The following is a 15,200-nucleotide window of genomic DNA, read 5'->3' on the forward strand; positions in this document are numbered from 1 at the left end:
CTAGTGTAATATCAAAGAGTAGCAAGGGTAGATGTCTTTGCCTTATTCCTTCTCCTAGAGGAAAAGCCTCGCGTTCTCCCCATTGAATGCAATGTATTACTGCTTTTCCAGACAAGGTTTCAGTGTGCAGTCCATGCTGGCCTCAGACTCATCATTTTCCTTCTGTGCAAGCCTCCCAAGCGCAGGGATTACAGGTGTTCACCACCACACTTGGCTGCCGTCTAGTTTTTGTTTTTGTTCTTAACCCAGGATGGCCTTGAAGTCACCAAATACAGGAGGGTGACTTTGAACTCCTGATCCTCCTGCCTCCACCTCCCCAGTGCTGGGATTATAGGTGTGTGCCATGGTGCCCAACTTGAAGTCCTTTTTTTTTTTTTTTTTTTTAAATTCTGTTTATTCTTGACTTAAGTTCTCTGCCATCATGGTGCCATTATCAGCTGGTCCACAAGTCTGTATTTCTCCTTCTCTGTTTTTGGATATCTCTAAGTATTTCTAGATTATCAACTTGGACATGCCCACGGCTGGCTGCCTCCCTCCCTTCTCCCTTGTTTTGTGCCCCTGTTCGGTGCCCATGCATTCTTACCGAGATCGTTTCCTCATTACACCACTGTCTCCTGACCCCCCTACCTTCTATCTACTGAAGTGTGCTTTCCACAGACACAGAGCCAGGTCCTGCCTTAGAAACCTGTGCTTGTTTCCTCTAGTGCTTAGACGCAGCATCCATGTGACTTCAGCTTGCTTCCGGCATCTGATATGCCATCTTCCTGCTGGGTAGCCCAAGTTGAGTAATCACTGTTCGCTGCACGTGAATGCATCCTGATGCATCCGTGCCTTTGCTCCAGCCATGTCCTCTCCTGTCTTTGGAACGCCTTTCCTTGTCTTTGTCAGTGCATGTAAGTTCAAACCAAACCAAACCAAAAACATTTATTTAGTGTGTGTATGCGTGAACATGCTGTAAGGTATTCATGTCACAGTCAGAGGACCACTCAATGGGAGTCAGTTATCTCCACTTTGTGGCATCCAGGTATCAACTCAAGTCATCAGACTTAGCAGTAAGTGCCTTTATCCACCGAGCCAGCTAGCTGGCCTACGAAGTACTTTAAAAATCCACTTCAAAGGCTGTCTTTCCTACCGAGTACTAAACTGGCCCGTGTATTATTTCTTAAAGTCATAAGTCCTTTATGGTTTGATCTCTGTTCACTTTTCTAGCTGTGTATCACGCCATCCCCTGGGGGATCCTGTGATGTGCCACATACTCATGGACTCACTTCTTGGTCCTCAGAGCAGGAGTACATACTTTTGTGCACATGTCACTTAGTGCTTTAAAATTTTTCCACAGTGTGGGCAGAGTTGGTGTCAGTGGCTGTTGGAATTAGTTCTGCATGGATAACTCAAGTTGCACAGGGGACCTCTATCTCTGACAGAGTAGAAGGAATTGGCATTTAATTTTGATGTGTCCCAGTCACGTGAATTTGAGTAAAGCAACTCATTCTTTTCTGAACCCGTTTTCTGATCTATAAAGCAGGGATAATTATTCAACTTATAAAATTAATATGAAGTCTGAGTGAGGGCTGGGATGATGTGTGAGTTTTATAAATTCAGATGCTTGGCTAACACTTACGAAGCTCTGGGTTCCATCCCTGGCACTGAAAGAGGAGAGGAGGAAGCTGCTCACACCTTTAATCCCAGCACTTAGGAGGCAGAGGCAGGTGGATTGCTGTGAGTTCAAGGCTAGCCTGGTCTACAAAGCCAGTTCAGGACAGCCAAGGCTACACAGAGAAACCCTGTCTCAAACAAAACAAAACAAAACAAAAGAAAAAGAATAAAAAGAAGGGCGGGGCACGGGTCAAGGTGACTCACCTGGTGAATGCGCTTGTCACCAAGTCTGACGACCCAGGCTTGGTCCCCGGGATCTAAATGGTGAAGGAAAGAACTGACTCCCAAAAAATATCCCCTGACTTTTACATATTTAAGTCTTCAGTAAATGGTGTTGGAGCTAAATTAAATAAACAAGTAAAGCAAGGACACTTGCTGCCACACTTGCTGCCACGTTCCATCCACAGATCTGCCACGTGTGGTCAAAGCATGGGAAGCGATGTCAGAACAAGATGGGACTAAAGACTGAGTGCAGACAGCATCTCTCTGCTTCTCGGAGGCTGGTCTGCCAACCACAGATTCTGACTAGAGATCAAGAGAGGCGGCGTCTCCTTGAGGCCAGCGGGGCTTCTCCACGTTACCCACACACAGTACAGAGAGCTTCTCCAAAAAGAAATAATGTATGCTTTGTGGCTGTTGTCCTGCTCTCCAGACCCTCCACGGTGCCTCCATGTTGTCCCAGAGTCACCGCGCTATCAGCTGTCAGTGCAGATAAATTCCCCACTCCTTACCGTGAATGGCCAGCCTCTTCCTGATCGGGTCTCTTCTGCAGCCTCAACTTCCCTTGCAGTGGCCATTTGCCGGTGTTGGTCTGGCTGGCCTTTGATCTCTTCTGAGAGACATTTCCCAGGTGCTCGGTGGGACAAGACCTGTGTCGCATGGAGACGCAGAAAGTACAGCCCCCTATTTTCCCTGCTCCATGACACCTGAGCGTGAGATTGTGACCCACGCTTAGAAGTGAGAGGCGTAGAGGCCCCAGGAGAGTGCAATGGTGTCTTTGTGTTGTACTGGCTGTGGGGTCCACACTAGACTGTTCTGTGATTGACTTGGGCTCAAGTTCTTACTCCTACACTACGTTGCATCGGCACAGGCTCAGTGTTGTTTTTTTCTCGCTCATGTTGGATCTGTGAGGCTACTCATCCTTTTCCTAATAACCCTTTTTTGTTTAAAGGAACACAGGGTGAATTCTGTCCAACCGAGACCAGCTCCCAGCATGCACTCTCTCACTTACATTTAACCACCCGTGTTTCTTCTAAACTGGCTGCGGTTGTTGCCACCTCAGGGTGTTGTCACTTTCTAGTCCGCCATCTGGGATGCGCTTGGTCCCATCCTTAGTCTGTTTGACCTTTATTCCTTCTTCAGTATTGGGGGGTGTGTGGTCAAACCCAGGCCTTGACTGTGTTGCACCAGTGAGCCGTACCTCAGCCCAAACACCACATAGTCCCGTGTTCAGGTTAGACTCTCTACTCACAGTTCCCGTGGAGTCTGCTGCCTGTGTTGGCTACAGCAATTCTCACACCACATTATAATTAATTGTCTTTATGCTCCTTGGGGTGACGGGCTAGTACTGATTGGGTGTCTGTCTCTGGAAAGTAATAATTATGATATAAATTTTTCTTGCTGAGGAATGAGAAACTATTGATTACATACCAATATTGAAACTGTCCCCTGGCATGCTTTCTCTGATAAACTAAACATGTTAAGAACATAGATCAAGTAGTTCGTCTTTGCCCTTTATTTCATAGCACAGTAACTGGCTCTCTGAGTGTTAGGCTCAAGAGTGAATGGCACGGCAGAATTTCAGTTAGACAGTTTTCCTGTAGCGGGGCTTTTTCTCTGCCTATATAAATAAGAATGGGTATCAGAGCGTGGCCTCCAGTGGTCAGCACTCTCGGCTCTGACAGGCCTGTGCTCAGTTAGTGTCAAGGACAGATGCTGCCTCAAAGTCAGGCTAAGCTGGATTATTAGCTGAGCTGCTGGCAGCCTTAGTGTCAGGAGTAGATGCGTGGAATATGACTGTTGGTTAGTAGAAGCCTTGAGGTAGGCCTCTTCTATTTTATTGCACTCACGTGTGCATGTGTTTTGTGTGTGTGTTTGTGTGAGACCTCATTTTGAACTGGCTCACAGGTTTTCCTCTTTCCTTTTTAGGTCCAAGACAACTTTGACAAGATTGAATTCAACAGAATGTGTTGGACCCTCTGTGTCAAGAAGAACCTCACAAAGAATCCGCTACTCATTACGGAGGATGATGCATTTAAAGTGTGGGTCATTTTCAACTTTCTGTCCGAGGACAAGTATCCACTAATTATTGTGCCAGAAGAGGTAAGGGGTGGCTTTGGGGGGAGTTTTAGATGTCTAGGCACTGAGTAGAGCGGGTCTGAAAATATTTGTGTTGATTCAGTGTTGATATTAGAAGCAGTATTTTTTTGGAGGTATGGGGTAGGGGCATGGGGATCAGAGGCAAAACAGGTTGAGTCCAGAAAAGTCCAGACTTAGGGATTTGGGGTAGGCAATACCCTTGTGGTTACAGATGAATCCGCCCTCATGCTATCTAATGAGCATTGGTCGGTACAAGGGACAACATGACTCTCAGTTTACTTGTGGGAGAGCTGCTGATGTTGAGTGGGCAACACGCAGGATTCAGGATGTTTCTCCCGCTGTGTTAGGAGTAGGTGCCGCTTTTCTTGTCTAGGATGGTGGCTATATTCTGGACCCCTCAAAGCACCTCTCCTGGTTTTGGTCTGTGTTACTCCCCTGAGCTTCCCAAGTACGGGCCGTGGGGACTAGGAATAAGGTTCCTGTGTTTTTTTCTGGGAACCAGAGGTGCAGGAGAGGTTTGGCCAGAATCAAGATGACAATTTCCTGTATGAGGCAGCTACACTCATGGAATCGTGATTATGATGTTATGGAGGCCCATGGCTGAACTTTTGGGTTTTAGAGTCCGCTGCAGAGCACAGCACAGCTCACTGCTCTGTACTAGATGAGGCCATAGCCAGCAGATTAAAATCGTATCCTCTTGTTTCCTGTTTACTCCAGTTGGTAGTGCCTGCTTATGGGAACATATAAGGAAGTTTCAGTCCTGGGCAATTATAGGTAGCATAGTGTTTTGTTTAAAGCATGTTCTGTGAAACAGACTGATTTTGCGTTTTTGTTTTTTGCTTTTCTGAGACAGGGTCTCTCTGTGTAGCCTTGGCTGTCCTGGACTCGATCCACCTGCCTCTGCCTCCTGAGTGCTGGGATTAAAGGCGTGTGCCACCGTGCCCGGCTAACAGACTGATTTTGATACCTGATTTTATCACTTATTCACAGAGTAACAAATCAATCTCCTAACCTGGGTCTCCCCGTCATTAAAATGGAGATAGTTCTTTTCTGCAATGTACCCTGAGAGGCTGAAAAAGTTGACATATGTGAAACATTTGATGTGGTGCCTGAGCCTGTGATACATGCTCACCGAAGAGACGTATTCATGCATGTTGGTCGTGAATGAATGAATGAATGTCAAGTTGGGGAACAGACTGGGTACATAGTGACGGGCGTGGCGTGTCTGGTGTAGGTACAATATCCCTGTGGAAATGCGCGACTAGAGCTCCTGAGAGGCCAGGGCTGCAGAGTGACGTGGGGAAGCCACAGGAGCGGGTTAGGGCAGGGAGGAAGTGAGGGCCAAGGAGAGCCTTGCTCTGTCTCTGTAGCGGCAGCAGCAGGAGGAGGAAGTCGATTTGGTAAAGGAAAGCAGAACCGGGCAGGCTGTGAGATAAGAGGAGACCATGACAATGTGAACGGCAGAAAAGCCAGAGAGAGTGACGGGAAGGGGCCATTGATGGCCAAGGAAAGGCAGCTTCTCCATGGTGGTGGGAACAGTGCTTAGTGTTAGATACGATCGTGTGTAGGTATCGGGTGTGTATGGCTGTTAAAGGGGAAATAGAAAGCCACATCCTAAAGCACTGCCCAACCTAATCCAGAGAGTCAGTGGGATAGTGGTGGCCTAAAAAGGCATTTAACAGACATGGCTGCTGCTCAGAGCGATGCACATACTATTTTTTTTCCTTAGAAAAGAACTTTACTACCACCACCACCACTACTATTACTTTATGTGTATGAATGTTTTGCTTGCATGTATGTCCGTGGACCACATGTGTGCCTGGTGCCCTTGGAGGTCAGAAGAGGACATTGGATTCCCTGGAACTGGAGTTATGGGAAGTTGTGTGTGCCCATGACCATGTGGGTGCGGACAGTGGTCTTAGCTGCTGAGCTATCTCTCTGGTCCCTTGTAAGATTTCCAACATGGTCATTTTTTTTTTCCTTTGAGACAGGGTCTCTACAAAGCTCTGGCTATTCTGGAACTGACTGTGTAGACCAGGCTGGCCTCAAACTCACAGAGATCCACCTGCCTCTCCCTTCCCAAGTGCTGGGATTAAAAGTGTGCACCGCTATGCCCAGGCTTCCAATATGGTCTTTGAAGAATTTTGCAGCCACTCAGAATTCCCAGTTTTTTATGTTGAAACTAGAGGTGGGTGGGTCTCTTATCCTTGGACCTTTGGGATTTTCTGTCACTAATACTGAGGGCGGGCCTGAGGGCCGCCTTGTCTTGCTTTCAGAATTAGCAATTAAGTAGCAAGGAAGCATGCTTACTTTGATTGTGGACAAAGTAAGTGCTTTCTCGATTTGAGGGCCTTGTCCTCACTGAGCCACTACTGTGGCCAGCTTTTTGGTGACCCTGAGGAGCAGCAGGACCCATGTGGGCCGTGAAGGGCCTGATGGTGTCTTTGTCACAGTGCAGAGCCCAGCCAGATGCTCCTGCATGCTTGCCTTCATCATTGAAGGCTGACACGAGCGTTTCGTCCTCCGTTAGACGTGCTCATCCTGTTTGGGAAGACAGTGGTCTCTCTTTGGTGTCATGTGTCCTGTGGGCTTACTCTGTACTTCGCCTCCGTAAGTGCCTCTGTATCTCCTCTCAGTGTCAGAATCAGGAGTCAGCCTTGTGAGGTGTAACCCATGGCGTTGGGCACACTGAGCTTTAGCACGTCACCTTCCCTGTGACCAAGCACTGTGACCCCAAGGTCATGCTGGGCTGTGGAAAATATAGCCTGTTACAATTTCCTTCCTTTCTAAGCATTTAACAGCATAAAAACTGTATTTGGCCGGGCGGTGGCAGCACACGCCTTTAATCCCAGCATTTAGGAGGCAGAGGCAGGTGGAATTCTGTGAGTCCGAGGCGATCCTGGTCTACAAAGCACCTCGAGGATAGCCAAGGCTACACAGAGAAACCCTGTCTCGAAAAACCAAAAAAACCCCCAACCATCTAGCCAACCAAACAACAACAGCAAAAACTGTATATGAACTGTTTTAGAAATACAGGCTTAGCCGGGCATGATGGCGCACGCCTTTAATCTCAGTACTGGGCAGGCAGAGGCAGGTGGATTACTGTGAGTTTGAGGCCAGCCTGGTCTACAAAGCAAGTCTAGGACAGCCAAGGTTACATAGAGAAACCTTGTCTTGGAAAAAAAAGAAAGAAATGCAGGCTTTTAGAAAATATACCATGAAAAAGATACACTTTTAAAAAAATTAAAATGCAATGTCTTTGTGGTTCTAACTTGCAGTCCTGTTGAGAATTTTAAAGTCTTACAAGTTCAGAGCCTCTTAATGCTCATTACATCGAATCTAAATAGAATGTGTTTATCTATTTATGTACACACACGTATATACATTCTTTCAGTCATTTGTTAGTTTGAGACAGGGTCTCTCTATGTAGCCCTGGCTGGCTTGGAATTCACTATGTAGACCAGGCTGGCCTTGGACTAATGGAGATCCACCTGCCTCCTGAGTGCTGGGCTAAAGGTGTCTACCTGTCCCACCACTCTTGCCTACTTTTTATATTTCTAGTAATCTACCTATCATAATGACCACTTGCATTTTAAGTTTGAGTTTTTTTTTTGTTGTTACTTGTTTTGTTTTTGAAATATGATTTCACAGTGAAGCCTGGGCTGGTCTCAAACTTGTGGCTGTTCCCCTGTCTCCACCCCCAAGTGCTAAGTGATACATATGCTCTGCTATACCCAGCAGAGTCCAAGGGTCTGTCCCCCTGTGCCTCAGCTAAACGCTGTCTAACAGAGGCAGATGTATGAACAATGCATTCACATCACTCATTTGATTGAGTTTCCCAGCACCCATAATGAATGTCAGGAATGTTAGATACATATCTAAATTACATGGCAAAGCCAAGATGTTTCTATCGACATGTTTGTCCAGAGATGGTGATCTCAAGCCAGGCCCGGTGGCTCACACCTGTAATCCCAGCACTCGGGAGGCAGAGGCAGGTCTCTCTGTGAGTTCGAGGCCAGCTTGGGCTACAAAGCGAGTCTAAGACAACCAAGGCTACACAGAGAAACCCTGTCTTGAAAAAAAAAAAAACCAAACCAAACAAACCAAAACCCACAACCAAACCAAACCAGACAAAAAACAAAACAAAACAAAACAAAAACCCCCCAAAACTACTCCCCAACAAACAAACAAACAAGAGATGGTGATCTCCTTTGGGTTGGTTCCACATTTTCTTCTGGTGATATTCCTGGAAACATGTGCCTGTAAAGTATAGTTTTTACTAGTGTCATTTCCTGCAGAACCAAGAACAAAACAGGATGTATCTGTCACACACTTAGAAGAATTGCCTTGCTGCAGTGAAAACTCAAACTTGAAATCGTTCTAAAGAGATTTTTTAGAACGAATTTTTTACATATACATTTATATTATTACATGTAAATACAATAAACTACCTACAGCTAGAAGAATCACGAAACAACCAGGAATTATATAAATGTTACATTCATAGTGTTTTGGCTATTTGTATTTGGCACTCTTGAAGAAAACATCTTTCCTATCTTGTTGGGTCTAAAATTCTGAATGTAAATCAATATCTATCATATCTCTTTATTATCAACTTAAAACATCCATCTAGACCTAAAAGCATCTTAACACCTAAGCAACTAAGCTTAATTCTAAAACTAAACTATCTGGTCTTCAACTCCATCAAAGACTTCAGAAGGAATAAAATTAATACCTGAGTACACAGGCAGTGCAGGTTAGCAGCTTCCCAAATGAAAAGATGACGGAGACCGTTTGCTGCCTGAACAGTCACCCGACATTCTCAAGTGAGGTAAAACCTAGGCTTGTCCCTTCAGTGACAGAGAGAGCTTTCCAACAGAATAAAAATCCAAGCCAGAGGCCTAGAAAAATCACATTCAGCCTGAAATCTTTTCTTTGTTATTTTTGGTGAAATCTGCTTGGAAGGAGGAAGCAGGCTGCTTCCTGAACTTGAATGAGCCTTAGAATTGGTGCGGGCTGCTGCAACCAGCCTGGGCACGTGACTCGTTATGTAGTTTACTTGAACAGTGGAGCATGACAATGCGTTTCTTTGGCCCACATGGTCAAAAGGTCCTTCTGCCCGTGGGTTGTGTTAAGTCAGAAGTCAACAGGAAAAGACACCGTTGCTGGGAGAGACAGCTCGTTGGTGCTGGGGCTGAAAGTCTGAGAGGCACTGTTAGGAAGGTTCCAGATGAACTTGGGAGGCTGTTTTAATTGAGTTGTCACTAACATGCTCTTTCTGAGTTGCCAACCAAAGGAGCCCAGAGCTGGAATGTGGCAGGCTTGGCCTCCTTCAGAGCGGCGGGTAAGCTAAGGCTACTTGCGCAGATGTCATGGGCTGCAGCATCTTGGCAAACTCACTATAGTCCTTCATCCTGTACGTGGGCAGTACACGCTCACTTCCCTCACTGTGTTGGTGAGCTGTCTGGCTGTGTTAGTATTTCTTCAATCAGCCAAGACACAGTCAGCACTCTAGAGCCTTCTTTTGGACACGCTTGGGGAGTTAGAACTTGTGTGTATGCTGATGCTGCCTTGGATAACTGTTATCTAAGTATCTCTTATTACGTAAATGGAAGGTAAACTGAGTCTCAGGTAGCTCAGGCTGGCCTTGGCTTCACTATTTGGTGAGGATGGTTTTGATCCTTCTGTTACCAACCTGACTCTTACTGTCTTTTTCTTTCTTTCTTTCTTTCTTCCTTTCCTTCTTTCTTTCTTTCTAAAACTTTTTATTCTGTTTTCAGTCTCCTCTGACTTTAATCATTTTTCCTGTTATCTTCTCTCTCTCTCTCTCTCTTTTTTATCTTTCATCATCTCTTCCTGCCCTCCCCACCACTCCTTTAAAGATATGAGCATTTAAACAGTAAGTGGTATATATCTTCAACAAGACCAGGGAATGGCCTGAGTGTGCTTCTCTTCTGTACGTAACATATTGACACCTCTCACACTTTTCAAGGCCTCAATCTTCACCTGAAAGTTGCTTCTGTCGTTAAAGGAAGTCTTTAGAACCTGGGATGATTTTGAACTTGTGGTACTTAGTAATGTAAGTAAATCTCTTTGCCTGATTTTCCTGTTACACTTTATTTCACAAACAGTGTTAGCATCACGGTAATGGGGACACAAAGAATAAAAAAGGAAAAGAAATCCAAGTCTTATTTGTAACTGAATATTTTATGTGTTTTTGACAAATGTTTGCCTGAAAATCTGTGTGGTGTTCATGTGGGTGATGCCATGGGCTAGTTTAATTTTGTATTCTTTGCTTCTCCAAGTAATTCTAAGTGACCATATAAGGTGCTGGGTAGCTTTGTGCAAACTGCTCGCTGTGCATCTTTTATCTTTCTATGCAATGAGTGTTGTTCCCTCCATCTCACAGATGAGGACACTGGAGCGCAGCCTAGTTCACTGTGGGGGTTAGTTGTGTCTGCTGTGTTTTAGGTCTCCTGCTGAGCTGCTGTGAGGAGTTCAGGAAAAGGTGGAACAGCACACGGGGGTTGGAAAATGGAGCGCAGCACACTAACTGCACCGACACAGGAGAGGATGCAGCGCCTGCCTCAGGCTTGGGTAGAGCAAGTGTGCTAAGTCAGGGTGAGGGAACCTGTTAAAACAGCGTGGCCTCCAAAGAGTGGGAGATGCCAAAGAGATGAAGCTCGAAGCAAGATGGAAGACGGACATTTGTGAGCCATCTGGAAACACTGTACTTTCTGTCTCCTCCTTCTTCTGTGGGTTTTTATTTTTATTTATTTATTTTTTATTTATTTTTGGAGGCAGAGCGTCACCATGCAGCCCTGGCTAGCCTGAAACAGCTCTGCCCCAATCTTCTACGTGCTGGGATTAAAGATGTGTGTCATCACACCCGGATAAACATTTTCTTTCCATTTCAATATTATAGGAAGATAAGCATTTTATTTCCTGACCCAGCACAACCAAGTATGTGCACACAAAAACCTTATTGTAAAACCGTATCTGGGTCTATTGTGGTTGAATCAAAATATTTTTCATCGCATTGCAAAAAATTACTGGCTGAATTCATAGTAAAAACACCCATCTCGGGAATAATGTCCGTAGCATATTGTTACTGCTTTACTTACATGGTGGGGACCTAGGGTCCTGGCGTGGGGTTTTGTGGATGGTATTGCTCCAGCTGAAATCAGTAATGAGGGGAGCGGTCAGAAAGGACAAGACCTAGGATAAATGTGAGCCAAGTACACGTGTGTGGCATTGTCGCAGTCAAACCCATCAGTTTTTACAGTGAATGTGCTCTAGTAACATCTCAGAGAGGAACCACTGGGGGTGGGCGGCGGCGGGGGGGGGGGTAGAGAGGAATAGTGTTTAAGAATACTTTAGTGCTCTGGGTTGTGGAGAAGATGAGCAATGTCACCCTCTCCTTCCGTGTCACTGCCGTCTTCCCCCTCCCCCTCTGCCCTCCCCCAGCTATTTTCCGAGATAGTGTCTGATGTTTAGTAAGGATTTAGTAAGTAAACATCATCAGTGTTCTGGTGGACGGAGACATCAGTAAAGAAGCAGTTGATTTACATAGCAAATCTGTAAATTAGGGAATAACTCGTGCGCGCTTGAGATGTTTACTTAATTTAACCCTTGCACGCTCGGTGAGATTCGTGTGCAGAGGCGGGCGCTGGTGGCCCATGCTTCACTAAGTCAGCGCAGCAGAGATGGGGGCAGGGGAACCACTTCAAAGGTCATTCTTGGCTGCCTAGCGAGTTTGAGGCTAGTCTGGGCTCCATGAGACCCTGTCTGTAAATAGAAGAAAGAAGGAAGAAAAGATTAATATTCTTGATATATTGAAATATTTATCCAAAGAGAGGAGTGAGGTGACAGTGTGACTGTGATTAGTTTGTGTATGGTATATTTGTAGCTTTCCTTACCTCTGTATGCATACAGACATAACGTACAAGTCTGGGCTGTCAAGTTGATTTTTTGGGGGTGGGGGCCGGGCAGAGACAGGGTTTCTTTCTGTAGTCCTGGCTGTCCTAGAACTCGCTCTGTAGAGCAGGCTGTCCTGGAACTCACAGAGATCTGCCTGCCTTTGCCTGCCGAGTGTTGGGATTAAAGATGTGCACTGCTGTTGCTGCTGCTGCCGCTGCCACAACCACCACATGGCTTCAAGTTTTGATTTGTTTACTAAGCCAGCAGAGAGCAAACACTGGTGTTTCATGTGTAAAGCTTTCCCTAGCAAGGAGAGTTTCTTTAAAGAAGTATAAAGAATGTTTTCTGAACTGACCTCAACAGTGTGAATAACACAAATTAGTGCCTATGTTAAAAATAGGAAATAAAGGCCGGGCACGGTGGCGCACACCTTTAATCCCAGCACTCAGGAGGCACAGATAGGTAGATCCCTGTGAATTTAAGGCCATCCTGGTCTACAAAGCGAGTCCAAGACAGCCAAGAATACCCACAGAGAAACTCTGTCTTGAAAATCAAACAAACAAACAAACAAACAAACAAGGAAATAATTAGCTGTATAGTGGTGATGAATGCCTGTAATCCCAGCACTCAGAAGCAGAGGCTGGGGAGTTTCTGAGTTGGAGGCCAGCCTGGTCCACAGAGAAAGTTCCAGGGCAGCCAAGGCTATACAGAGAGACCCTGTCTGGAAAAAAAAAAAAAAAAACAACCAACTAAATAAAAGGAAATAATTAAACCTTTCCCCCTGCAGATTGAATACCTGCTTAAGAAACTTACAGAGGCCATGGGAGGAGGCTGGCAACAAGAAGAATTTGAACATTACAAAATAAGCTTTGAGGACAGTAAAGACGGCCTGTCTGCGTGGGAACTGATTGAGCTAATTGGGAACGGACAATTTAGCAAGGGCATGGATCGTCAGACGGTGTCTATGGCCGTTAATGAAGTCTTCAACGAGCTCATTTTAGATGTATTGAAACAGGTAAGAAGGCCGTAAGACTACTCTCCCTCACCTTTAGAACCTGATGTTTGAAACCAAATAGCTTCCCCCCCACCCCGTTCCTTTCTTCTTCCTCCCTTCCTCCCTCCTTTTCTGTGTAGACGGTATAAGTCATTTATACTTCTTAAATGATTTAGAACAAGAATAAAGTTTTCCATTTTTTTTCTTTTTTTTTCTTTTTTTAAGTTTTCCATTTTGTTATTAGGCTTTTAGGAGTCACCCCACCCTGGTGGGGTATTGAGGACTGAACCAAGGCATCATGTATTCTAGCAAGTGCTCCACAACTGAGCTATGTGTATGCCGGCCCTAGGCTCTTGTTTTAAAGAATTACTAGCATTTTTTTTTTTCCGAGACAGGGTTTTCCTGTCTTGGCTGTCCTGGACTCACTTTGTAGACCAGGCTGGCCTGCCTCTGCCTCCCCGAGTGCTGGGATTAAAGGCATGCACCACCATGCCCGGCCTTAAAACTGTTTTTAAGAAGTCCCTTATGTCATATGTAATCCTGTACCCACTGGTGTGGAAAGACGCCTGGTATGTTGTTCAGTAGAAACAACAACAGGCCACAGAGCAGTGAGCTTGGTAGCTTCTGCTTGCCGTGTGCCACAGCGGGTGTGTGGGGTTGTCGAGAAGGATGCGCACTAACAGGTGTGTGGAGTTGTTGTCGAGAAGGATGCTCACTAACAGGTGTGTGGGGTTGTTGTCGAGGATGCTCACTAACAGGTGTGTGGAGTTGTTGTCGAGAAGGATGCTCACTAACATGTGCCACCTCTGGCCTGTATGACTTTGGTGAATTTTACTTTCTTTTTTTTTTTCTATATTTTTATTCTATATTTTTAGAAAATACTGCATGGCTTTCCAGTGTTTTTACAGACTTAGAAAAATACCTTTACCGTTAGAGAAAGATACTTTCATATAGCAAAGTTGCATTTATTTATCTTAACAGACTATTTTTGTTTTCTCAGCTCCTAGCCTAGTGTCTAGCATACATGTAGGAAACTAAATACTTATTAAATAGTACATCTGTCTGTCTGTTTTGAGACAGGATCTCACCCTAGCTCCGGCTGGCCTGGACCGCACTGTGTTGACCAGGCTGGCCTTGCCTCAGATCCGCCTGCTGGGGATGAAGGTGTGCACCCCCTGGGTGTATATCCAGGGTTTTAAACATCTTGCTTCAGTGTATCACGTAACTCTGCCTTCAGCTTTCCTTCTTTGGTGCCTTTCTTTTTCAGTAGGTGATTTCTATTGTCCGTGCTCTTTTTCCATCAGAAAGCATCAACTATGGCTTAGCTTGGATAGGGTTTTGATATTACAAGGAGGTAGGAGGCACCTCTCTGTCCACACACCTTTATGTCTCCTTTTGGTGTATACCCCAGACATTTCCGTTTACCTATAAATATTTCAATTAACGTCTTAAAAGGTAAGGCAGTTTAGGGAAATTCACTATTTATTAATCCAAAAGTTCTATTATCTGTGTGTCACTTGCGGAGACTTCCTTAAAATGCCTAAAATTACACACAAACCTGTTCGTGGCGCTGTGATTTTTCACTGAGGATCATGCCTCTGGCCTCCCAGATTCCAGTCCATGGTCCACGCAGGTAAGAACCTTTGGCATTCGTGTTTTGGGCCAGGTATCAGAAAAGGAGTAAATAAGACAATCAAAGAAGGCTGGTCAGCTCCTAACATTAAGGCACATGCTTACATGAGGGTTAATCCGCCATAGGGTTACATGATGAAAAAAGGCCACAAACGGAAAAACTGGACCGAGCGCTGGTTTGTATTAAAACCGAACATAATTTCCTACTATGTGAGCGAGGATCTGAAAGACAAGAAAGGAGACATCCTCTTGGATGAAAACTGCTGTGTCGAGGTGAGTGGGCGGCGGCCTCTCTGCACACTAACCCTCTGCTGCCCCCTGCTGCCCGAGGACTTTCCCAGACCCGCTCTTCCTCACTAAACCTTCAAATAATCCCCACGTGGACATTTCCAGAGTGAGGTATAGTCACTGTGACTTCCAAACCAAAAACTAAAGACAGCTGACAAGATGTGTACCTAATATGGATTTGTTTTCTGTTTTATGCTTGTGAATAAAGTATAAGGATTAAATCGGGGAGATTTGTATTTAAGGAATCATTTATTGAGTAAAATCAAGTCATTAAAAAGGCAAAAAATGAACCGGGCATGGTGGTGCATGCCTGTAATCCCAGCACTAGGGAGGCAGAGGCAGGGTGATCGATGTGAGTTCGAGGCCAGCCTGGTCTACAAAGTGAGTCCAG

General features: G+C 45.3%; 1 protein-coding gene across 3 annotated transcripts in view; it reads left to right on the forward strand.

Annotated features, from left to right (window-relative positions):
- Window positions 1-15,200, forward strand: part of SWAP70 (switching B cell complex subunit SWAP70) — a 74,322-nt gene that overhangs the window by 41,362 nt on the left and 17,760 nt on the right. For 2 of the 3 annotated variants that reach the window (XM_084772520.1, XM_084772519.1), the window contains exons 3-5: window positions 3,805-3,978; window positions 12,683-12,910; window positions 14,648-14,794. In XM_084772520.1, the coding sequence (XP_084628646.1) occupies window positions 3,805-3,978; window positions 12,683-12,910; window positions 14,648-14,794 (549 nt within the window). Of the gene's footprint in view, window positions 1-3,804; window positions 3,979-9,118; window positions 9,320-12,682; window positions 12,911-14,647; window positions 14,795-15,200 lie in introns of those variants that run through there. The other variant, XM_084772521.1, reaches the window with a different exon arrangement.

Source organism: Acomys minous (assembly GCF_964271855.1).
Source record: "Acomys minous genome assembly, chromosome: 2".
Lineage (NCBI taxonomy): Eukaryota > Metazoa > Chordata > Mammalia > Rodentia > Muridae > Acomys > Acomys minous.